This window comes from Protopterus annectens, chromosome 10.part0 (genome assembly GCF_019279795.1).
Source record: "Protopterus annectens isolate FY-2018-M chromosome 10.part0, PAN1.0, whole genome shotgun sequence".
In the NCBI taxonomy this organism is placed as follows: Eukaryota; Metazoa; Chordata; order Ceratodontiformes; family Protopteridae; genus Protopterus; species Protopterus annectens.
This window is the reverse complement of record NC_056744.1, coordinates 1,413,503,310-1,413,530,217: the sequence shown is the minus strand read 5'-3', so window position 1 is coordinate 1,413,530,217 and position 26,908 is coordinate 1,413,503,310. Positions and strand designations below refer to the sequence as shown.

At 38.8% G+C, this 26,908-nt stretch overlaps 1 protein-coding gene across 1 annotated transcript in view; it reads right to left on the bottom strand.

Annotated features, from left to right (window-relative positions):
* The window catches only part of LPAR3 (lysophosphatidic acid receptor 3), a 510,774-nt gene that overhangs the window by 351,909 nt on the left and 131,957 nt on the right, over nucleotides 1-26,908 (bottom strand). Inside the window, exon 2 of the mRNA XM_044086037.1 lies at nucleotides 21,779-22,536. Within this exon, the coding sequence (XP_043941972.1) occupies nucleotides 21,779-22,514 (736 nt within the window). The 5' untranslated portion in view covers nucleotides 22,515-22,536. The remainder of the gene's footprint in view (nucleotides 1-21,778; nucleotides 22,537-26,908) is intronic.

Sequence of the window (26,908 nt, the reverse complement as noted above, 5' to 3'; positions counted from 1 at the left end):
CTGTGGTACACCACTTGTGACAGGCTTTGAGTCTGACATGGCGCCAGCAACTCTGACCCTGTGGGTTCTGTCACTCAGCCAGTTTGCAACCCATCTTGTGATGTATGGGTTAACTTTTAAGCTGATGAGTTTTTCAATGATACCCGAGTGGGGTATTGTATCAAAGGCCTTTGCCAGATCGAGGTAGGCTGTATGGACTGCCTTTCCCTCATCAATGGCTTTGGTGACTGTTTCGAAAAAGTCAACCAAGTTTAGAAGGCATGATCTGCCTTTGACAAAGCCAAACTGGGATGGATCCAAAGCCTGCAAATTCCATATGTCTTTATTTATGAGGTCCATTATGATCCTCTCCATGGCTTTGCAGATAAGGCTTGTCAAGCTAATGGGCGGTAATTTCCAGGGTCGGTGGAGGCACCGCCTTTGTGAAGTGGGACCACAGTTGCAGTGCGCCACTCACTGGGCACGTATCCAGAGGTAAGACTATGATTAAACAGCTGCCCTAGCGGTGGGTTGAATTCCTCGCTGCGTTCGTGGAGCACCCAGCCGGGGCACCATCAGGTCCCATGGATGCTGTGTTTTTGCTTTGGAGAGAGCAGTTCTCACTTGGGCGTTGGAGATGTTTGGGGGCTGCAATCGCTTGGTATAGATATCTCTCCTTTTGGGGAGGGGAGAAGTTTGCACTGAACCTGTCAGCCAGTATGTTGGCAATGTCTGTAGGATCAGTAATCTTCACATCATTTTGAACTAGTTCTGAGCATATCTGGGAGTTTCCTCCCAGGTTTCTAACATAGCTAAAGAAGGCCTTATGATTGTCTTTTGAGTCTTTAGCTATTTTTCTCTCAAAATTTGCTTTGGATGATTTTATGAGAGCTCTTAGTTTTTTACTTATAGTGATCAAGGGTGTCTTACCTTTTAAGGATTTTGCTCTATCTTGTAGTAGCTTCCTCTTTTGTTGTAGAGTTTGTTTATGGCTGGGGTCCACCAGACTGGACGCTTGCCTTTGGTACAAAGAGTCTTTGTTTTGCTTGGGATTGCCTTATCCATGCAGTCCTGCAGGTGCTGGTAGAAGGCATTTGTAAGTGATTCAGCGGCTTGAGTACTGTTTTCCGCCGGCTCGGGGGCCTTAAAGGAGACCACACCAGTGGAAAGGAAGCCAGCGAACTGTCCTTTAACAGACTTTAACCTTACCCCTCAGTGCCTTGCTTTTCATCAACATACGGATTTAGAATCCAGGCAAGGAGATGATTTTTCAGAACAACTGGGACATCTTAATGGAGGATGTTAAAATTAGAACCCATCTGGGTGACAAACCTATAATAACATATAGGAAAGGTAAGAATTTAAAGGACCTTCTTAAGAATAGGCATAATTCAAATGTGTCTGGTCATTTGGGCACCCATAAATGTGGAACATGCAACTGGTGTCATAAAATTAAAACTGGAGACACGTTTATTATAAACACCTTTGAATAATGTATTAAGGGAAGGTATAATTGTTCTTCAGAGGCAGTAGTATATGTGGCTATATGTGACCTATGTTTTGTATTTTACATAGGTAAAAACTGAAAGGAAATTCAGCCACAGAATTTACAAACATGAATATGCCATTAAAAAGAACAATTTGAATAATGCTTTGGCTAGACATATTCATGATAATGTTGACCATAATTTTAGGTTTATGGCCATAGATCATGTAGATATAAATGATAAAAGACCATGGGGGTGTATTTAGAATTAAAAGAATTCAGATGGCAGATTTCATTATATGCTGACAGGTAGCCAGGCATTAATGAAAGAACCTCAACAACCCCATGTTAAAATTGAAAGCTCTTGAAAGAAATAAAATAGTGGAAGAAGTATGGTAATAAAATATAGAATGTATTGTTCTTTCATCATCTAGGGTAATTTTCCAGATGTACATAGTAACAACAGTGAATGGTTGTTCTACTTTGAAGCATTAGTGTCATTACACAATGTATTTTTTACGTTTTAAATATTTGGAGTTTATTATGGCAACTGAGGGGTTAATTCTTTTTGTAATTTTCTTTGTACTTTTTCCTGTGGTTTTATCCAGTTAGAATGAGTTGTGTATTATTTAAGTGCCGGTTTAACATCACATCATTGTCTGATGAAGTTTACACTGGCTAAATGAAAGCGCTTACATGTTTTACTTTTAATATTTTTATAATAAACACAAGGATTTTACATTTGCTGAACTCTTATGTTTCCTGTTTGCTGTGAGGACTTTAAACTGCCAGTTATTGTTCTATTTTGTTTACTAAAAGAATTGTCACATATAAGGATCTTGTGTTTATGAGAATAGATGACAATATTTACAGTTGTACTCCATCTGTTATGGATATGTCGAAGGATGACCCGGTTTTTATAGCCACATTTAATATGGAAATTGCCTCTAAGAATAGGGCCTTGAAAGATAATAATATGAATATTTGGTACTGAAATATGTAAATCTAAACTTAAACGTACATTTTGTACTAATAGTATTGCCATATTATGGAATAATATTCCATGTAACATTTTTTATCTAGTAATTTAGTTGCGTTTAAGAACTCATTTGATGACTGGATGGGTAATAAAGTATATAAGCCGTATGTAAAAGAATCAGTGTTCCTTGTTGGCCTCTCAGCCTGAACATTGTGTAAACACTTATGAACTTATATACATGCACTATCAAACTGGTATATTCTTCCCCAATCAACTCCAGCCACAAATTGATATTCTTTTCTTTCAAATTCCTAAAGCATCAGATGCAATTATCACAGTATCACAGTATTCAAAGACTTCAAATGGACAAATGTAATACAATTATTTGATGAAGTCTCAAAGTTCAAGCGATTTGTAACCCCAAAATGTTGACATGGCTAGTAGTTATGCAAATAAATTCTATGAGCTTCAAGAAAACTGTATAAATCTCTTAAGTCCCTTCCATAACTAAACACAATGAGAAGGGTAAGAGGAAACCAGCACAGTTGACCAAATGCATACATAAACAACACAATAAAAGCAACAGTTCTGTAACAAAACTAAAGACTCACAAGTCAAAATCAGCTTCCAAAAATTATTCAAGATATTAAAAATACAATCAGGAAAACAAAGACTTCCCATGGACTTAAGCTGGTATCAGAATCGGAAGATAACTACAAATCCTTCTTTACTTACTTCAGGAAGCTATAAAATAACACCCAACAGTATTTTGAACATATTAATAATGGCAAACCCTACTCTGGTCCAGTGTATGACTCAACTATATATTAACAAACAAAGTCAATGAAAATTTCACCCCAGAGACATCTGTACAAAGTCCACATATATCTAAGGATCTGAAACTTCTTATCATCACAAAAGAAAAAAAAACATAATTTACGAGACCTCATAAAATATCAGGCTGCCTGCTGAACAGCAATTGTACATGCATGTGGACTTGTTCCTACAATTATTCAACTTGAGCTTATCCACAGAATTTGTCCCCAAGGTTTGGCTCACAGCAGTTATGATGCCACTTCACAAGGGCAGCACCACACACAGCCCAGGGAATTACAGACCCATCAGCCTGACAGACCTCATCTGCAAGACCATGGAACAGATTCCAACAGATCTGATAGACTATGATATAAAAAGGTCAACTCATTACAGCCGAGTAACGTCTCCAGGCGTTTCTGCAGTTACTGCCTACTGCGCCTCTAGGCATCAAATATTGCCTGTTCATATTTGCATTAATAATTCTAAAACCATGCTACATACAAGGTGTCAGAATATTTTATCTTGAAGCATACATGATAGTAAACACAACTGTATTGATATATGACCACTGTCAATTAGTATTTGTTAGAATTGTAAGGTGATAACTTCATTTTTTAAAGGCTGAAGCCACACCCACTTGGAGTTAAAGGTACACACTCAAAAGAGCTCTACTGGAGGGAATGACTTAACCCCAAGCAGTTGGACTTTAAGGGTAGATCTTTTCTAATGAATCTGGTGATTTTGTTACAGATGGAAACACAAACCATGCACAATGTTCATGCTGTCCATACAGCATATCTTGACTACACAAAGGTATTTGAGACCATGCCACATGCCAACATTATCAGCAAGCTAAATGCACTCCGATTATTGACAAAGCCCACATCGTGAGGGTGGCAGGTGGGCTTTCAGACAGCACAAAGTTAACAACAGGGGTACCACAGGGATCTATGCTTGGGCCTCTGCTATTCAAATACAGTTCTCTGATTTACAAATCAAAATGGGGAATTCAGGCTAATCATATTGGCAGATAATTATACCTTGGGTGTTATACTCAAATCCCTTTCTGATAAGCAGAAGCTACAAAGCAAACTTACACATCAATAGCTGCTGCTCTGAAAATAAATTAAAACTGAATACTAAAAAATGCAGTATTGCTATCTCAACTCAGCTTTAACAGGGCTAGCATTTGGTCAACTGGTGCCCTAGGCAAAAGGGCTTCACAGCGCCTCACCTCACCAGCTGGTGCCCCAATCCTGATCTATTTACACCATCCAGATGATTGGAAAAGCACCCCTGCTAGAACACAACCCTAGGTGGCCACCTAGTTGGTCTATGCCTAAGGCTGGCTATGAGTTTACAGTACAGAAAACACCTTATTCGTAAAATAGGTTGTTGTGGGAGACCTTGGAACAAGGATAGCTAACTCCCTCTGCTTTGATTGTCAGGTTTCAACAGTCATCAGGAAATCCTCATTCGACATTCTTTGTCTTACTGAAACCTGGCTAAAACCAACTACTCTAGACCAAGAAATCACACCTCCTGGCTATAACATACTCAGAAATGACCGTAAAATAAAAAAAGGTGGGGGTATAGCCATTCTCTATAAATCAAGCCTCAAAATCTCCACAGTTAATGTGCTTCCATCACTAGACACCAAATCTGAAACCCTATCCATCAAACTTGAAATAAATAACTCCAAATCCATCTATATAATCTGTATTTATTTACCTCCAGGTAATAACACCAATTCTCTAGAGAACCTACTGAGCCACCTCTCTATCCAACTACCCCAGGAGACTATCATACTTGGTGATGTTAACATAGACTGGTCTACTTGCAATTCCCTAAACCCTACCAACCATATAAACCTCTTTGGGTTCTCACAACTAATATCATCTACTACAAGAATCCATAAATCCAGTAAAAGGAAAGTACTTTGGACTGGATCCTCATTAATAGCCACCCTAATTCTTATACTCCAGGAACACTCCCAGATGACATCAGTGACCATACACTTACCTACATTATTAGAGAAAAGTCCATACTGCACCTACCCATCAACTTAAAACCTCACGCTTAAAAATTATTTAATCCAGATAGCTTTATATCTGAATTAAAAGCATGTGACTGGTCACCACTAACCTATCTAAAATTAGACGAAGCTGTTACCTACTTTAATACTAACTTTCTTCAAATCCTAGACTCCCACGCACCCTATCGCTCCACTAGAATAAAATCAAAATCTGCTCCCTGGCTCACACCACAAACCAGACAAAAGATACTACTCAGAAATAAAGTCTGGGCCAAATGGAGATCTACCAAATGTCCTTCAACCCATCTCCAATTTAAACAGTTAAGAAATGCTACAAAGAAAGATATTCTTAGAGACAAAAAAGACTACTACCTACATCTTCAAAAAAACAATCAACAAACTCCACAAAAATTCTGGTCTGCCATAAACAAACTCCTTCTGCCAGGTCACACTACTACTCCAGACCCAATCGGTTTCAACAAAAGTAACTCCAACCTGATCCCTGACGCCTTTAATAACTACTTCACAGAAGCCATTAAAACCCTGGCTAATTCTTTACCACCCACTGCTGCATCCCAAACACATACCTGCAATCCTACATCACCTACCTTTCAGATACAACCAGTATCTACAGCTGTCATCTGTAAGCTTCTTCAAAATTAAAACCTTGCACCCCTTCTGCTGACCGACTCCTTCTGAATACCTACAAATAGCTGCAAAAGTCATAGACTATCCCATTTCTATCCTTATTAACAGAACTATCTCTGAAGCTAGAATCCCTACTTTATGGAAGGTATCCCATATCATCCCCTTACATAAAGGAGGACCATCTAGAACTTTCTAACTTTAAGCCCTATTGCTTTACTCTCCCCCTTAGCTAAGATAATGGAAAAATGTATTCACAAGCAGCTACTTAACCACTTACTACAAAATAACCTATTGGCTAACTGCCAACATGGCTTTAGGCCATTTCACAGTACATCTACTGCCCTTCTATCCTTTACCGACTCTATATACAAGAATCGCAACAACAACTCTTTCTCTTCTGCTCTATTTATCGACCTGTCAAAAGCCTTTGACATGGTAAACCATAACCTGCTGCTTGACAAACTAAAGGCTCATTCTCTTAATCCCCAAGCCATACAATGGTTCAGATCCTATCTGGAAAATAGACAGCAAGCAGTACTTTGGCAGAACAGTCTATCTTCACTACTTCCTGTAAACATTGGAGTCCCACAGGGCTCCATCCTAGGTCCCCTACTCTTCTCCTTATTTATTAACAACTTACACATCAACATACCCCAAGCCACCTGCATTCAATATGCAGATGACTCCACATTAATATGTACAGCCAATGATATACCCTCTCTCCATTCCCTCACACAAACTGTTTTTCAGAATGTTGAAAACTGGTTTATGCAACACTGCCTCCTCTTAAACCCCAAAAACAAAGCTATTGCTTTTACTCCTACTCACAAATCAGCCACTCCTTTCTTCTCTATAACCTCTAACAATGGTACCAACATCTTCCCAGACACTACAACCCGTCTACTAGGGGTAACTATCGATAATCATCTCAATTTTGATGAACACATAAACGCCACCATTAAGTCTGTTAACAGAAAACTTGGCTCACTCTACAGAATAAAAACCTTCCTTACCCCCTCTGCAAGGAAAACAATTGCTCAGACCCACCTCATTTCCACCCTCTTTTATGCCTCTGTCATATATACCAATCTATCCAAAAGCAACCTCACTAAGCTCTCCATATGTTATAATAGCATAACTAGATTTATCACAAGTTCCCTTTAAAACTCACCACTGTCTTAACATCAAACAACTAGGATGGCTAGAACTGCAAAACCATATACTCTTTCAACAATTGCTTATAACACAAAAGATTCTACACCTCCCTAACAACACTCCTATCTTGACTAATCTTATTACTCCTTACAATAATCTACCTACATTACACTCTGCTAACAAGCTCCTAGTTTTATCCAGCAAAGCTAATAACAAAGCTGGTGATTCTCTTTTCGCTAACACCGTAGGTAAAGTCTGGAATCAACTTCCTGCTGCATTATCTACCATTAATTCTACTTTTCTTTTCAAGAAACATCTTAAAAACATCTGAAAGCACACTGGCTTTGTCCATGTACTAACCCCCATTGATATCTTTTCTCTTCCATTCTTTAATCTTAACTCTATTCCTACACCTGTATCCACTGCCTTCAACTCTACTCTTACTCTCCTATAATGAGAATAAGATACATTTATTATTCCCTTTATCTAATAACTGCTCATAACTTTCTAGTGTGATTTTGTAAAAAAATTAATTTTGCTTATTTTACATTTTCTGTATAGAAATGCTTAGTTCAATTTATTTAGTATTGCCTAGTTCTAATTTCTGTAGAATTGCTTAGTTTAACTTTGTCAATTTCCTGTTTGGAGCTTTTCTCCCCGGGCCTCTACTGAAAATGGACATATATCCAGCTAGACTAGCCCGGTCAACAAATGTAAAATAAATAAAATAATAAATTGGAAAGGGTGTTTCCTCTAGATCAAAGTAAGTCCTTACTCCTCTTTGTTCTGCACTGATCAAGCCCATTATCAAATGCAATGTCCCTTTTGGGATGTATTTTACTAGATACACATCAAACAACAGGAAAGCCCTCAAAGGTCCTTAACTAAAGAAATCATGGGCTTAAAAGACTTGAGCTACCAAGAGAGGCAGGAAGCCTTGCCCCTGTAATCAGTGTCTTACAGACTTCTTAGGGGGTGATTTCTGCCTTGCCTTCTGGGCCATTAGGGATCCAATAGTTCATGACCTCTTATTTTTCTACAAATCAAACAGTCCAGCCAACACTTGAACCAGAGATATATACCTGCTTCGGCAAATAAGCAAATCATGGGGAGAAACAAATTTGTCACACAAAGACTACACCTTCTCTGGAAGAAACTACTTCTCCAGATCAAGCAATGTCACACACTATCTTCCTTTATGAAGGAATTAGACAACTGAGTGGATATTCAAAATTTCATCCCCATATGACTGGCCTATCTCTCCATGAAAAAGGAAGTTAAGGTCTAAGGCTGAGTACTGGGAAAGCGTAAATGCCCACATGGTCCAGTTGCCTTCTACATTCTATGATTCCATAATTCGGCTAGTCCTGAGTGAAATCTTTCCTTCCCTCTGAATGATACCAAAATATAAGGCAAAGATAACTGGTTTCATAATTATTTAAATAGCTGGTTTAATTCCAGGGGTCCAGTATGTGTCAACATAGGATGAGCTGCTTGGCAGTTCAGCTTGTTTCATTAAGGATGGCTTGCACCTCACATTTTGAGGATTTTACATACTGGCTAAAGCCTTTACTGTCCACTAGTGCCCTTTTTTAGGCAGAGTCCAGTTGATGGCCATTACAATGTCATTAGCATTTCAGTCCTGAAATCGGATCACATTAAAGTGGCACTCCTCAATGCCAGAAGTCTAAACAATAAACTGCACAGTCAGACCCAATGGCAACTGTAGCAGAGTCTCCACATTTGTCAAGGAGCATATTACCATCAAGCAGATTACTAGGGGCTCCCAAACTGAACTCATTCAACTATCGATCTCTCTAGATATAATTAACTATCAACTAATAGCTTGTTATGGAACACCTTCATTGTCCCCGATGACCATGTAAGATTTCTCAGTGCTATAAATGGTCTTTCTATTAGCAAACACTTCCTTGCATTAGTTCATAAGGTCATAGCTGTTTACTGGGGCTTTTGTAAGCCAAGCCATACATCCCAAATGTATTCTGCAAGTTTTTGACTCTTGGAGGTTATTTTATGGGGTATATCTAAGATAGGGTATGATTTACAGACTGCCTCAGTTCATTAGAGACAAAGGTGCTAGACCTGGGATAAATTTCCAATTTCTCATCCACTGGTCCAGGTTATTCTTGAATAGGGTTAGGGAAAAACTCTGTTTCATATGGGTAGGAGCCTGTTCCAGAAAAGAAGAATTCTATGAGATACATGCCTGTCCCTCCAACATGTCCTATTTATACTGCAAGCAAGGTTCAAGTCGATAGATCAAGTAGTTCTGATGCTACAGGTTTTGCAGATGTGCAAAAGGTCCATCAGAGTGGAATTCAAGGATGCCTTGTATGCTATTCACAGACTGCCTCTAAACAGTGTGTAGGAAACTGAGTACAGAGTTAGGGCTTTGAGGTGATTTGCAGAGGACATTGTTTACAGCCTGTACTCTTTTTGTAAGGAACACCCAGTTGTTGTGTGTGCCTGGTCAGGTATATATTGAAGGGGGTATTGTACTCGATGATGGGTCTAATAAGTGCTGAATACAGAGGAGCAATGACCTCCTTGGACCTAGATGCCTTCCCCTTGCTTATATGTTGGGCAACACAGAATGATATCCTTACTACCTTAGACATGTGGGTTGAAAGCCAGGTTACTTTCTCCATACATTCCTAAATCCATTTTTAGGGTTGTCTTATCAATGAGATAGTTTTCTAGAGTGGCTGACTTGCAGAAGGGTATTAGCATATATATGTTGGCACTGAGTTTTAAGCTGTGGCTTTGGCATCAGTCATTTGTCTGTGTTAGTCCTTCCTATAGTGTGTTATTCTCTTGGGAGGATTCTATGTCTGCTCCTAGTTTGCAGTCATCTGTAAACATGGTCAGCCAGTGGCCTTTGATGTGTGCTTTGACTTATGAGGTGTAAATGCCAAAAAGGAGTGGGCCCAGCACAGAGTCCTAAAGGACTCTCTCAGTGAATGTCATCTGTGTGAAGATGGTCTCCTCATCCTGACTTCCTGGGTCAAGTCTGAGAGACAGATGGTTATCCAGCATGTAACATAGAAGTTAATGCCTTTGTCCTTGACTTTACTTCCAATGCCTTAGTAGGGTATTGTACCATATGTCTTAGCCAGGTTGGGCAGTGTGCACCACTTTGCTCTCATCTATTGCCTTGGGTACCTTTTCAAAGAAGTCCACCAAACTGATTAGGCTAAAGCTGTCTTTGGCAAAGCTAAACTGGGTTGGATTCAGGGTGTGAAGGTTTCCTCTATCATTATTAATCATATCCATGATAATCTTTTCCATAGTTTGCATATGAGACTAGCCAGACTTATAAGCCTTTAGTTCCCAGGGTCTGTTCATGGACCATTCTCATGCAAATGGATGACCATTGCAGTCCTCCATTCACATGGCACAAAACCTCTCTGGATAATCTGGTTAAATTGTGACTCCAGAGGTCCAAATTGGTCATGCTTCAGGCTATTCAGAAGGCATCCTGCCCATCAATGCAGTGTTTGTAGCCGTAGAGAGTGCATGGAGGACCTGCTTGTATACAAGAGGTTTGCCTCCAATGATAGTGTAATTACAACTGGTTTCTCTAAGGACTAGTTAGTTGTCAGTGAATTTGAGATAACTGCTTCTTTGTCTCATAATTCCCATATCCACCAGACTGGTAATGGAGACATTGGGAAAGTGTATATCCTTGATGTCAGGTCCTTCTATGTGAACTATAAGGGTGTGGTATATCAGGAGTTAATTGTGGGCTAGGTTGGGTGCTTTTGAGGCTTGAAGCAAACTAGGCTTTATAGGAGTAGGTTAGTGGGACTGTGCTCCTAGGCACACAAACTAGTTGGCCTTTCCACAACTGAGTTACTGGGCACAGTTTCAGAAGAAGCTTTATAGGGAATGTTACACTGTCAGCCCAGCTATTTGGAATTTTTTTAAAATAATTATATGTATTTTGTGAATATTAATATGATTTATATAGAAATGTAACAGAAGGAGATACTGCCAGCCCAGCTATCTAGAATTTTATAAGTGGTTGACTCATTTGTGAATATCAACATGTATGTCATATTGTACAGATGTGTGCTGAAGAGATGTTTTGTAAAATACTGAGCAGAGCTGTTTATAGACTATTGTAGCTGTTTGGATATATATATATACTTTTAACAGGGGAGACTAACACAGGAGATTAACTTCTGAAGGCTATATGTTTTCATGGGGAGATGCTAAATTTTGTTAGTTTCTAACAATGGGGGGTTAGCTTGGGAACAGAAGTCAAGTGACAAAAAGTGATGTCGTCCAAGATAACCCATCAGTAATATTTGATATTAATTTAAGAACTCTCTGAGAGAGAGAAAGGCTGCATTTTGTATCTTGTCTTTGACCTAGAAACATTCACTTACCACTTCTGCCTGCATGTTGTTCTGTAAGTAAATTTTTAGGGCATAGTAACCTTTTAGATTCAGATAGGAATATTGTAACGTATAGCTTAGATGTTTTATTTGAGACTGTCCTTCAATGTTGTTTTAAATATTTCCTGTGATTTTGAACAATGATGTTACTGATTACTTACTGAGTATTGACTTGTTCTTTTATTATTTATTATTTAATATATTTAAAATGTTCAATTGTGGCTGGTCTGTTTAGAAATATATAAGCTCTTAGGGTACTTGCATATCTATTTGGTGATACTGTGCAGGCCATTCCAAATAGCCTTGGTCTTGGTCAGACTACCATTTGTATCATTAGTAACATTACACAGTAGGATTGGCCACCCTTTGCTAAGGGCCTTAAAGTAGCTGATAAAGAGTGGCTGGTGGCAGTCGGAACTATCTTATAGTCTGGGCAGAAGGGGCATAGCTAGTAAACCTGTGCCAGCCTTCCCCAGGTGTGTGTGCATGTGTTTGTATATAAATAAAATCTCAAAGTGTGTGTGTGTGTGTGTGTGTGTGTGTGTGTGTGTGTGTGTGTGTGTGTGTGTGTGTGTGTGTGTGTGTGTGTGTGTCAGCTACTTGGGGAGGGACATGAAGCACCAGTTAGACGGAGAGGGTACTGGAGGTTTTGGCTTGGCCACTCAGCTGAGATCTCAACCCTATAGCTGTGCCAGTGGGGAATCTTATTGGGGATCTGGAGAAAGAGGGAGAAACCAGCCCCAGACTGACTGTGGTCTCTGTGTGCTCTTAAGGAAAATTGCACTTTACTGTGTGTGCACTTGACATCCTCCCAGTGTGTACGTTCCCCACTATTGGCAGTGGTGAGCATTGAGGCTCCTTGATTACTCGGACAGTGTTGTGGCATCACAGGGAATATGTAGTTTCTAAGTGCCTGTGCCTATACAAGGCACTGCTAAGCATCAATAGCCCTCTGGACAATAAACCAACCTCACTTTAAGCCTTCCTTTTTGTTTCTCATGTCAGACAGATCAGGCTACCCCCATACTGCCATTAGATGAGTAATACCAAGTCTTCTTAATGTAAAAACACACAATACTTAGTTAATGCTTAGCTAATAGTGAAAATCTAGTAGAAACTAATTCAGCATCTAACTAAGACAACACTTACTGTTATTTTCAACAATTAATCCAGCAGCAAGGGCACAAGAAAACAAATGCACCTTATACTCTTAAAATACATAGATGTAATAAATAATTAAAACAACAGCAGTACACTTAAATAACTTAAACAGCATTTTTTTCCAGTAAAAGTACTTATCTGAGCCAGGATGGTTCTAGATGTAGCAAAAACACTCTAAGTACACATGCAGGATGCCAAAAGTTGCTGAGCTCTATGGGAATGAACCAACAGCCACATAAATGTGCCAAATTTATGAGGAAATGTATCAGTGGGGGCTGGGGCAAACACAAGAACTACATTGTGTGACTTTAAATACTAATATGTTTGATATGCTCAAATACTTCTGGACTTATAAACAAAAATTCCAGTTGTAAATAAAGCTGCTAGAGGACACAACATTCTTTGCGTCTATATTACAACCTCAAACTCACAGGAGTTCAAACATTGTAATATCGAACCCAAATGTTCGAAATACGAAAATAGTGAAGCCACAGCACACCGATTTTTTTACAAGGGAAAAAAAATTGGTGGGCCATTTTAGGAGCTTTGCTGAGATCTCGAAGTCAGTATATTTAAGAAGTGGGGTGTGGGGGTCACAGCCTCCCCCCCATGTTGGGGGGTGTGGTGGGGGTGAAACCCCCCCCACATTAGTTTAAGTTTAAAGTGTAAGTGTTTTGTTTTTTTCTACCGGAAAAGTGATTTTTTTCCATGGGAAAAAAATCCTGTTCTGTGTTTTCGTAATTCTTGGGTTTTGAACTTCATGGTTTTATATTACATCATTCGAACTCCTGTGAGTTTGATGATGTAATATAGACCCGTATTCTTTATATCATTTTTTACAGATATGGTCACCTCTTATACTACTTGTCTGGTATGTCCTTCCCCAGTGAATTTGGACCATAAACCTATGGTCTTCTTTACTCTCCCAAAAGTTCCCTCCGCAAACCCCAGTGAATTTATGGACTATAAACATGCCAACCTCAACCTACTCTGCAAGAAAATATCAGAATTCACTAATGATTGCACCTCCCCTGACCTTAACATAGCAGCACACTACACTAAGGAATTCTACACCCATTCAGAAAAATGCATAGATCTATCAGTCCCTGCCAGAGCCAAGTATCATGGGAAATTCAGAAACAAACTTCCCCTGTGGTCCACTGCCATAAATAAACCATGCAACAAAAGAAATAAACACCTCAAATTATTTAGAAGATCCCAAACCCCTCTTCTCAAGAAGAATGTTAAACGCATTACAAAAAACCTGAAGAACAATATCAGGGCCACTAAAGGAGCACATTAACTTAGGCTGGCTCATAAAACCAAATACAATTATAAGTCTTTCTTTAGTTATGTTAGAAAAGTAAAAAAAAAAAAAAAACAACTTGCTACATTCCTGCAAAATTATTCATATGACATATCTGCTATTCTGACTCTATAGACATTGCCAGCATCCTTAAAAACACATTTAGTGGCAGCTTCACCCTTGATACTTCGATTCAAAGCCCTGAAATATCTGAATCCTTTATTCCCCCTGTTATCTCTAAAGATCATTTACTGAAAGTGCTAACCAAGTCCAAAAATACTTCCACCACGGGACCTGTCAAACTCTTACCAAAGGGTTACAGAGGCTACAGAAGGTGGCCATGTAGTACACCTGGTGTACATTAAGCCAGAAAAAGCCTTCAAAACCATTCCCCATGCTGGCACCATAGGACTGGTTCTCAATGTCCTATTCGGAAACAGGATATCATTATTCTTTTAGGAAAACCTGGCTAGGTTTAGAAAGTCCCCCCCCCCCCCCGGGCATTAGCATAGTGACAATATGTGAATCTATAGAAACCCTAATGCTTTAAAAATTGACCCATATGTGGCAAGATTGATAGTAAACTGGATAAAAGACAGAACCCACACATTGCGACTTGCAAGTGGCTCTTCAGAAAATATGAAAATGATCAATGGTGTCCTTTAGGCTCAGTGCCAGGACATCTCCTTTTTTGGTGTTTACATGTCAGACCAAGCAGAATGCCAAGACGTTTGCCTTACAAAGTTTGCTGACTGCAAGCTGTGGGTTGATGTTAAGTTGTTCTGTGCCACCAATAATACCACAGAATAAACTCTCCTAATAAACTCTGGGTGTTCTAAAAATGGGCTCAAAATGCTAAAACTATAATATCATCACATTTGGTAGAGTCCCATCATATTGTTTAGGCAACACACCACTACAAAATGATAATTTGGTCAGGGACTTTGGTATTTGGGGTGATAACTCCCTCTGTTTTGACCATCATGTGATAACAGCTGTCAGGAAATCCTTTTATTTAGCACAGCTAATTCCCAAAATATTATCATAAAGGTCTAAAAAGGTAATCACTCCCTTACACTCAGCAGTGATCAGGCAGGTTATTGAATACAGTGCCCACTTTAGAATGTATCTCACTAAAAATATAGAAAGACTTCCAAAGGTTCCTAACTAAAAAAAAAAAAACACAGACCAGAAGTCCATGAGCTTGAAAGACAGTCTGGAATTTGTACTCCTTTATTCAGCTTCTTACAGACCTTTGTGGGGCAATCTCTGTCTCACTTACCGTGCCATTAAAGATTCAATTGTCATAGACATCCAGTTTATCTCCATTTCCAATATCCTCATAAATATTAGGACCAGGGATATAAATCTTCATCAACAGATAAATAAAACATGATGGAGCGACAGGTTTGCAACCTAGGGCCTCCCAAACCTCTGGAATAAACTTCCCCTGCATGTTAATCTACGTGACCTACTATCTTCCTTTAAATATAAATAGCCCAGATGACTGGATGGATATATATAAAATTACTCCAGGATTAACTTGCATGGCCCTCCTGGATAAAGGAAGTGCAGCACGAGGGAGATATTTCCAAGGCATAAATGGCCATAAGACTCTGTGGCTTTGGAGTAACTTGGAATGGGTCTATATTATAACATTGAAGTCTAAAAACTTCGACTGTTATAATATCAAACCCAGTAGAGTGAACGCTTGAAATAGCAAAGCTGCAGAACACCGAATACTTTCCTAGGGAAAGTATTGAGTGGACCGTGTCTGCAGCTTCGCTATTTCCTCAACTGTGGAGTGAAGGTTATTGACCGGGTTAAGGTAAGTGTGCGAATGAAGGTGAGTGTGCAATTGGGCATGGGTTAGGTGAGTTAGAGTTAGCGTGCAGGTCAGGTAAATGTGCGATTGTGTGGACGTGAGGGTTAGGGTGTGGTAGGTGAGTTAGGGTTAGGGAATGGGTAAAGTGAGTGTGCGATAGTTGGGGACCTTAGGGTTAGGGTTGGGTTAAGGTAAGTGGGTAGCTAGTGGTGTATTCTGACTGTCCGGTTTTCTGGTGTTTCGATTGAATGGGTTCAATATTATAGCAGTCAAAGTTTTTAGACTTCAATGTTATAATATAGACCCCTAGGAAATATCTATGACTCTATGAGTCAGTATTATAAATGATACTGAAAGTATGAAGTCTACCAGTGGCTAAAATAATAGTTGCACCTTTTCTAAATACAGCTTGCTTAGAAATGAATTACTAGAAGATTTTTTATAGTTGTAGAATTAACACATAAAACAAACAAATATTTTGCGTATATGGGGTAGCATTTGATGGAATATGTGCATTTTCTTAATGTGAAAAGGGACAGGGAGGGCATCAATATGAAACTGTGAGTGCAAAATAGACATCTGATGAAAGAGACACAGTGCTAACAGCGAGAAGATCAATGTAAAAATGTTGAATTACTAAACATCAACATGTTCTGCACATGCTTCAGGGTAATCCCTGGAGCATGTGCAGAACATGTTGTTATTTGTTAATTCATTATTTTTATGTTAATCTCCTGGCTGTCAGCATTGCACCCATTCGATCGGGTGTCCTACAGCTCACACACACACACACACACACACACACACACACACACACACACACACACACACACACACACACACACATGCTCACACACACACATACTTTTAACTTTTTTCTAGCTGGCCATCTTGCTGGCCTCCTGGCTTAATGGCCACTATACTTGTCTCCTTACTGGTTTGCTGCCTGACTGGTGAGCTGGCTTCCTTACAAGCTTGTAGCTGGTTACCTGGCTGTCCTCCTTTCTGGCTTTCAAGCTGGCTTGCTGGATGGCTTAAGAACAGATACTTCTCTCTCTTTGTTTTTTAAATACTACTCATACCATATCTCTCAACTGTCCTGATTTTTGTAGAACGTCCAGATTTTTGCCTCATATTTTTGGACTGTTCCTTATAAAACTTGTGGTTTTCTGGCAAATCACAGAGGATTGAAGTCACATGCATTTGAGTTACAGACTTCCTATCTTTCACAAACCCTATTGTTCTAAGAACTTTCTAAGTTTATAAGAGCAATATTTAAAATTTGTCCCTATTTTTGGGTTTTTTGTCACCCCATTATTTTAGGCTTTGTCCAGATTTTTTGTGCTAAGAGGTTGAGAAGTAGTCATGGCTGCAAAAGGGCTAATAAGGACATGATGTACCAGCTGCAGGCTTTGTAGAGCTCTTCCTTATGTGAGCTCATGCCCCCTACACGAATTTCAGCTAATCACTGAACTATTCTCACCACCCTGAAGGTCTGAGTTGCTGACATCACAAATGAAATTCTGAATTATTGAGAAAAAGTATTATTTGATTTAACATTTGTTTACCAGGAAAGTCAAACTTGGAACAAAGCCAATTTTCAGTGGAGGCCTGGGAGAAATGCTCCAGATGCATGTCTTTGTGACATGGGAGGAAACTGGAGCATCCAGTGGAAACCCACACAAAGGCAGGGAGGATATGCAGACTTTACACAGAAGGCACCCCAGCTGAGAATCAAACTGGAGAACCTCTTGCTGTGAGGCGACAATGCTACCGCTGTACCACTGTGCCATATTAAGCTCCTGCAGCTTTTTCTTGGCAATTCAGAGATTTATAGAAAGAAGGACTTTTGTGGCCCTCTGCTTTCTGGAGTGGGTGACAGGATGGTTAGATCCGAAAAGTGAAAGTCCAGCCGATAGTAAGAGTGGTGGTAACCCTAATCTGTAATTCTTATAGTACTGTCCATAAATGCAGCTATTTACGCTAACTGTAGACGTCCTTTAGTTATGTTCATTTGTCCTCATTCTGGTACTCTCCTGCCTCCATGGTCATGCTGATGCCCTCTGCTGCCATTGTTTATTGCACTAACTGACTAGGCTAAATAGTATCTTTCACACTGAAAATGTTGTTTTCATCACCAAACCATATAACATGCCTCATAAATTTTATTTATTTATGTATTTTTCATTTGTTTACTAGGACCGTCTGACTGGCCCAAAGGCCCATTTTCAGTGGAGACCTGGGCAGAAAAGCTCCAATACAATATTTTTAAGATCACATGTAGAACAACAGAAAATAACACATAACAAGTCACTTGTACAAGATCGGATATTGAAATAATTGTTGTGCAGCAGCAAAATAGGGAAAATATCTGAAGTATAAGTACGTAAGTTAACAAATAAGCTGATGTAAATAACAACTAGAACTAAGCTACAACCTGAGTAGATTGATTGGCATGTAGTCAGACATCTGTACTGCTTTATTAATTGTCTAGTGATTTATGTGAATGTATATAGGAAAGGGAGAGAAACTGGGCTTGGGTTACACTAACAGGAAAAGTTGAAGCTTAGAAGCAAGGCAAGTATGGCAGTATCCTGAGAAAGGAATGGTCATCCCGAGGTAGTGCATGAGCAGAGCCACTTGCTAGTTAGGTGTTCCTTGAGGAGCAGTTGGAATTTGGCTCCAGTATTAAGTATGGAGTTCCAGGTTTTTGATATTTGGTTGAAGAACAGGGAATCCCTGGAACTACGTTTGCTTTTAGTGACCTTTAGTAGAAGTTTGTTGGATGACAGCAGGGATCTACTGCTAGAATAAAGTTGAACTAGATTTTTGATGGCAGGCCATTTGTCTGGTTGGTGAATAATGGTGTGGGTTATTGTAAGCTGTTTGAGAGATAAAATATTTGGTAAGTCAAAATAGTATTCCTTGTTCCTTGCCATGATAACCCATAAAGATATATGAACAACACTCTGAAGTTCTGTCCAAACCTTTGGTAGTGTTCATTCAAATTCCAGAATTATTCCAAGTAACATGTTCCTTTATGTTCCCAAATGGATTAATACTAAATGGTCTCTAAATGCCAGAAACCATTATCTACGGTATCTGTAATTAACTGAAACTTTTTTTACAATTGGGTATAGCTCTACAAACTAAACATATTCTCGGTTAATAAATGCTAGCTTACAGCACATCTTAAATACTCTTAAGGTTAGCACATATTCTTACATGAAAGAGTGCATAAGGGTGCAAGGGGAGGGCATCATTTGCTCTCAGTCTATAATATGGGAGTGAATTTTGTTTCTTCAAATGTCTTTGTTTTTTTTTAATGGCATTTGTTGACTTCCTCTGAGACTGGTATTCAGTAGAACAAAGAAGATACTCCTTTTCCCTACTGTTATGTAATCTTGGCACCAAGATGTTTTCTTTTTTTTTTCAACTCAGTGTTAGTTCAATGACTATGTTGTGTCTTTCAGCTTTTCCCGGTTAGGGGTCACCACAGCGGAACTCTGGTCCGCTAATGATTGGCAGTAGATTTTTACGTGCCGAGTTGCCAGGCCTGACGCACAACCTTCAACAAAGGTACGCCCATTCATGCATGTCTCCGCACAGAAGACACTCTAGCTGAGAATCGAACATGTCTTATTGTGAGGCGACAACCTTACCGCAGCACCACCACTGCAGTGTTAGTTCAGCGACTATATTTTTCAATATTTTTCTTTTATTTTAGTTTCAAGTTCAAATTAAACTAAATAATATGTTCCCAGGCTAACTTTTATTGCATCTGTAGCTGGTGATTTAACTGATTTATTAACAGAACTAAGACTATTTGCTAGATCATTGGACTTGAATCTGCTATTCAAAAATAATGTGGAATATGATGATTTAGTCCTGAAGCATTCTAGCACTTTTGTACTGTTAAAGCTTTTTTAAATATGTGTGAGCAGGAGATTTATGAGGTGTTCTTTCACAAAGAAAAGGGAGATACATTTTTCAGTCTTAACAGTGATAAACAGAGTCCACTTACTTCTTTGTGCGCTAATAACAATATAATTATTAAACCTGCAGATAAAGATGGGATGGTTGTAGTAATGAATAACACCCAATATGACAACTGGATGGGTGAGTTTTTGTCTGATGTACAAACTTTTGCTATGGTTAATAAGTCTTCCATGAATATAACTGTTACTAAAGTAACTAACTGAAAGTGTGATAACTCCTGAAACTTATAACTATTTGTATATAGTGAATCCTGTGGCTCCATTTATTTATGGGCTTCCCAAAATTCACAAATGTCTGTTAATGCCTACTATGAGGCCCACAGTTTCTGGTAAAAGATGGATAACTATGGCAATCTCAAAGTATTTAGATAAGCAATTAGCGTGTGTGTGTGTGTGTGTGTGTGTGTGTGTGTGTGTGTGTGTGTGTGTGTGTGTGTGTGTGTGTGTGTGTGTGTGTGTGTGTGTGTGTGTGTGTGTGTGTGTGTACGTGTGTGCGTGCGTGTGTGTGTGTATGCAAACTATGTCATAAAAGACAGTTGCAGAGGCAAAATAATACATATTCTATGTATGTGCGTGTGTTGACTTTACCTGTCCATTCACTGGAATCTATTTTTATATGATCCTGTGTAGCTTTTCTGCTGGACAACTTCTACAAATTGCCTCTGACAATTCAGTGTTTCCTAGTCAGCAAAGATAAATAAATAAACAGTCTGTACCTCTTCCATTTTACTGTAGAATGATAAAGTTAGCCAAATACACTTCTTAAGGATTTTGCAGAGAAATCATTATGTCATGACCAGTATAGCCATACCTCTCAAGTGTACCTCATTACAAGGAATGTACCTCATTTGGGGTCTTAAAAAGTTCATGTTCCTCGAAGTTCCTCAAAGTTCCACATTGAAAGAGTCTGTCACACATTCAGTGTTAGGAATTTTTTTAAGTGAAATCCATGGTAAAGAGAAATTAATCATATTAATTCATTAAAGGATCTTCTTTATAAGTAAAATCAGCATATTTTAACTATCCTGTGATCTTCCTAGTTGAAGCTGTTAGTGAACCATTAGTATGTGTTCCACATTTTGCCCATTTGTTCCACATCATGAAGGCAAGTGTTCCTCATTTTGGCGATGGAAGGTTGAGAGCTATGAGTATAGCCATCATTGGAGGAGTAATAAAATGAAACTTAAAAGTCTTTACCACTGCTGCTTACTTTTACCAGTGGAGTAAAGGCATCTGGGACTACTTTGTTTACTTAGAATCACTTCCATTTCTCAGAAAAAAAATTGCCATATTGGATTCTCAGTGAATTGCAATGTAGCCATTTACAGTTTTCATAATATACACAAGTTATTGATCTCACATGACTCTAACCCATGTAGTACATCTGACTCTCCTATTCCATCAAAACCTTTGTCTCTGCCATAAGATATAGGAAATTAGAAGCATTTTAGAGGTTTACTTGATCGAACATAAACACCTTTTTTATTTTGACTATATACTTTTAAGGGCTTGGAAGTAATGCACTTTCTGTAGTAGCTTACTATAATATAAATATGATGGAATAAAAGAGCTGGTGTTTGTAGTTATAGAAGCTATCATGGTGTCTGCGTTGACTGTTGTATATGGTAGCCATGTATAAAGTACCACACAGTACATGAAAAGCAAGGTTTCCCTGCACTGCATCTCCATTACTGTGTGCTTGTTGACCTAATAAGACACATCAGCATTTTCAAGTGTTGCTAGCCTTTATTAGAGTTAATTACAGAAAATACACATACTGAATGGTGCAAGCAGCAGCTTATCTCTAATTAAAAAAAAAAGTTTAAAACTTATTTCATATTGTTTGCCCATTGCTTTGTGTGAGCAATCTCCTCGTGTGGCTAAAGAAACATCCTCAAAATGTTTTTTTCCCTTATGTCAAAGATTCTATTAATTCAAACTAGCAGTACAATACAACATTCTTACTTACCAAGAACAAGCATAACCGTTTTCATCAACTTTATTGGTGTTTTCCTGCGATTGATGGAGCCCCTAGTGTGTCCAGACAGTATAATAGTTTTCCTTTTAACATATAGGTAGATCCTTAAATAGATTACTGCCATGATGAAAAATGCAAAGAGGTTTGAAACAGTCCAGAAGATCAGGTAACTTCTGCTGTAGATAGGTGCCAACGATGAACAGGTATTAATGCTACAGATGCAGTTCCACCCGAGGCTGGGTACAGCACCCATAAAAATAGAGAATGCCCAGACAGTGACAATCAGTATGATTACTCTTCTTTTTGTGAGGTTGCTGTGAACTTTCATTCTCAGAACAGATATGTATCTTTCAAGTGCAATGACAAATAAATTTGCCAGTGATGCTGTCAAACTGGTATCAAGAAGTCCTTGGCGCAATAACCAGAGGTGAGGCGTTAAAGTCCGTGACACGGGACCAGTATTAAACATCAGATATACGTAAGCTATTCCAGCAAAGAAGTCTGATGCTGCCAGATTGGCTAATAAATAGTAGAAAGGAAAATGAAATCTTTTGTTTCTAATCACTGCTGTGATAACAAGTGCATTTGAAAGAAAGATGAAGAGACAAAAGAAAGAACCGAAACATAAAACAAAGATAAGGGTAGTTCCTGACCAGTCACCTTCAGTCTGACTGTTACTGTTGTTGTAAAAGAATTCCATGCTTGCATTATAGTAGCATTCATTCATTTTGAGTTTGCATTCAATGCGCCTGAAAAAGAAACATACAGTGAGAAGAAAGAAGACAACAGCATGTTTGTTAAACTGTATATTAAAAGATGTTTCATATATGTATTCTTGCTGCTTTGAAAAATGCACTACAATGACAAATGTGTACATTAACTTAGATATATAAAAAGCCTAATATTCATTACCTGTAGAGGTTCTCAGTTAATCCATTTCAATCTCTTCTCACACGTGGTCCCATGGTAGTGCCTGGTTATGTGGCATACAGTGATGAAACCCTGACTGACCCTGATGACCCACATTTTGAGTGGTGGCTCAGATGCTAAAACAGCCAGATAAGGGGTGGGAGTGAGTGTTAGGATTGGTTCATCATCCATTCTGATGTGAAGGAGTGATGGTTCATGGCTGGGCTTCTGTGCAAGTGAAAGCTTGCTTGAAACTTGAAACCATAGACCAGGGAAACATAGGCTTGGATTCCCAAGCCAGTATTATTAGCTCACAGAAGCATGTGTGTGTGTGTGTGTGTGTGTGTGTGTGTGTGTGTGTGTGTGTGTGTGTGTGTGTGTGTGAGAGAGAGCATGCACCTATCAGATTTGAGTGCACTAGATTCCCAGTTGTGATGCATCTATCAGATTTGAGTGCACTAGATTCCCAGTTGTGATGCACATTTTTTTTTATTTTGACTATATACTTTTAAGGGCTTGGAAGTACTGCACTTTCTGTAGTAGCTTACTATAATATAAATATGATGGAATAAAAGAGCTGGTGTTTGTAGTTATAGTAAGTCATCACCAGGGGAGGGGTTAATGTTGAGTTAAGGTAGGAGAAAACACTCCTATAACCTAGACTGGAAATGAATTAGACTGCTGATTGGAGTGCCTGCATACCTCTCAACCTCTTAACCCAAAAAATCTGGACAAATCCTGATCTAATGGGGGACAAAGGCCCAAAAGTTGGAGCAGATTTTAAATATTGCTTTTATAAACTTAGAAAGTAGCTAAAATCATAGTGTTTGTCTTAAAATGCATTTTCTAAAGGATATGAATTCTGAAACAAATGTATGTCATTATTTAGCAATTTCATTCCTCACATCAAATTCTTTGAGGAACAGACCAAATTTTGAAGCAGAAATCTGGACATTTTACAAAAATATGGACAGTTGAGAGGTATGAGTGCCTGTCAGCTGGGTGACATATGTAGCTCTCCTTTGGGTTCTAGTCTGGGAGGAATAAACCAAGACTTCCATATCTGACTGGGTGGGGTATCCCTGGCCTAAAGGGAGAGGTCTCCTACAGGCCCTAATCTGAGGGGTAAACAGACATTCCTGACAGTGATGAAGGGTGCCTACCTTTGTAAGAATGCTAGAAGGTACAGAACAGGCAGAAACAGATGCAGAAGCATGACTCACAATTGCCTGAATAATGGCCCCTTCTAGAGAGTTCTCATCCTGATCTCGTGTAAAATCACTGGGTAGGGGAATAAAGGGGAATGAGGCTCGATGATTGGTAGGCATTGGGGCAAAAAAGACCTAGAAACAATTGACATTGCCTCAGTCTGCCTTTTGGCTAATGACAGCCTCCTTCACTCCATAGCTTGTGTAAATTGTAAGAGTAGCTGTAAACATTATTTCAAGAAACAGTCACATCTTAGGGCTCTATATAAAGCAGGCACTAGTCAAACATTTTGTTCCCTGGTGTCAATAACATTTTGGTGATGTGTACCAAGAAGCAATACAACTGTAATTGCATAGCATTAGAACAAAGAGCAGATGCTTGTCTCTTAACAACAGTGTTGAATTTTGCTACCATTTTCAACACTACAACCTTAATGGTGACACCTGTACAAACACTACAGCAAGGTGGTACGCCCCAGCTATAGAAAAAAAGAGACTTCCAAAGGTTGCACAGACCACCTTTATTTAAATGTTGATGTATCAGCATTAACTTTGCCACTGTGCTCACATGCAAGTCTGAGCACAGCACAAATTTCAGACAAGATACTTTGTTGTTTTCTATTTAGAATTGATAATATTTCCATTTGATATCCACATAAACCTGAGAGACAAGTTTAACAGTGAGACAGCATAGAATAAACAACTTTACAAATCAAAGCTAACATTGTCAGTGTAAGAGCGCATGCAGGATGAAACAGGATGAGTTCTTTATAAAGATGTGCACAATCATAGTGTGAAGTGAGTGCATGGTGGCCTTGTGGTCCCACAAGATTTCTGTAGTATATCCTTTTATAAACTAGTAATGACGTATGACACAACATCCCACTAACCTCTTAGCAGATGTAGCGTGGGAATGAATGCAAAATGATGCATTCATTCTGGTATGCATGCATCAGCTGACCAGACGACATGCATGATGCAACATGTGCTTAGGTAAAATAAAGGGGTTTTTCCACTCAACCATATGCTTAGAGAAGTAAACTGTTTTAGAACAGATTGCACCGCCACACACAAATACACACACACACACACACACACACACACACACACACACACACACCCTCTCTCTCTCTTTCTGTCTCATTGTCTGCGCCTTTCTTACATTAAAGCCTATATCATGGATGCATTTTATTGACTAGGCCTCTATACATACCATAATCCTGATAATATTTCATCAGAAAAAATATTTCATTCTACACATACAGTGACATGGTTTTGAAGATTTCTAAGCCAGAACTAAGCAGCATATTTCATATTGCAGTAGACAGTTTTGTTGCTATATTTTTAATTAATTTATTGAGTAGTAATTATGATTCTAACTTCACAGTACTTAGTTCTTCAGTTTGGTAATCATCTTCCCAAGTCAGTTTTGGGGAGTTAGTCCCCATGCTGGATTAGATCCCCTGCCTTACTGCCAGGGAGTGTCAGGATGCAGTTTGGATCCCCAGTGACCCAGAATTGTATTCAATGTTTAATGAAGAATGAAGGAAGGAATGAATCAATGAGCATAACCAAAGGCCTGGCCAGTGGTACAAAATGTTAAAGTTTCACCGTGTTCACCCTACTTCCAGATAAAGATACCTATGACAGTGTTAGCCAGCTTTGCTTAGAAGTTCTGGGGTAAGTGCTGATGTTGTGAGCCTCTAAAAAGACAATGCTATTTGTTATTTACTGCTCCATTACAGTTATGCTTGCTTTGCAATTATTTACAGTAAATGCTTTGTCCAAAACTTTATTTTCTTCTAAATGACTGATAAGTATGCTCCGTGGAAGAATGCTGCAGGGAGTAAACAGTACAAAACAGCTGAGATATTGGTCAGGCCTTCAGCACAAGAAAGACAATGCCAACTATTAATGTTGCCTCTAACATGGATCTTGGCTATGTCATTTGTAATACACCCAGCCTTTACTAACTGGATTGTTGGTATGGAAGTAACTCCTGCATCGCAGCTTCTCTAGTTTAAAGCTGTTCATAACTTCACCTGTTGTTAGAATTTATTTGTGTTTCTTTATAAGGAGAGAGAATTTGAAATTACTATGTTATTTGGTAGGGAATAAATTAAGAAGAAATGTACAGAATGACAGTGTGTGACTTCCTTGCAGGTGTTTACAATGAGATGACAGATGAATCCATGTTAGATGTATGCACTATGGTTGCGATTTGCTGTCACTTTGTTTAGTATGTAAAGCCGTGCAAGTTGCTTTGTGTAATAAGCAAAGTTATCCTGACAAATAGAACTTCTCAATGCTCAGATCCATAGCTCTGCTACACGGATCAGAGGAAGGTTCAGAAATTCATGTAAATGTGGGAGTGTGGTAGTGTTGGATGTGCTGATGAAGTGCATTAGCATTCCTGTGCACTGCTGTGCAGAGTAAGTTGGCTAGTATAAACATTCATGGGCATCCATACCAGACAATTTCCATGCAGTGTGCTGTACAAAATGCTAATTGCATGCAGCATGACAGCTGTGTATACCAGTAGATTTTGGTGGGAAAACATCTCTATTCAGTAATACAGGACTGCTTCACCATGCTTGAATTGCTAATTCAGCTAAGTAATGTGTGTGTGTGTGTGTGTGTGTGTGTGTGTGTGTGTGTGTGTGTGTGTGTGTGTGTGTATGTGTGTGTCTGTATCTGTATGTGTGCCGCCCTCAGCCCATCCCTAATTATGGTCCACAGCTTCTACTCTAGTTAATAAAAATATGCCTAAACTGTATATAAAACTAATAGGACTAGAAACATTTCACTATGTGTATATTACTATCCATATTCGTAATCAAGAACTTCCATTTTCTCAATTGTTGTATTATCTTTTGCTTAGTTTCTTACCAGACATCCTTAGCTGTCATAATGTAATCATTTTTAACCCAAATGCCAAAATACATCATCTTATCATGTCCCCATAAGTATGGTTATTGCTGAATCATTTTATGTGTAGGTTACA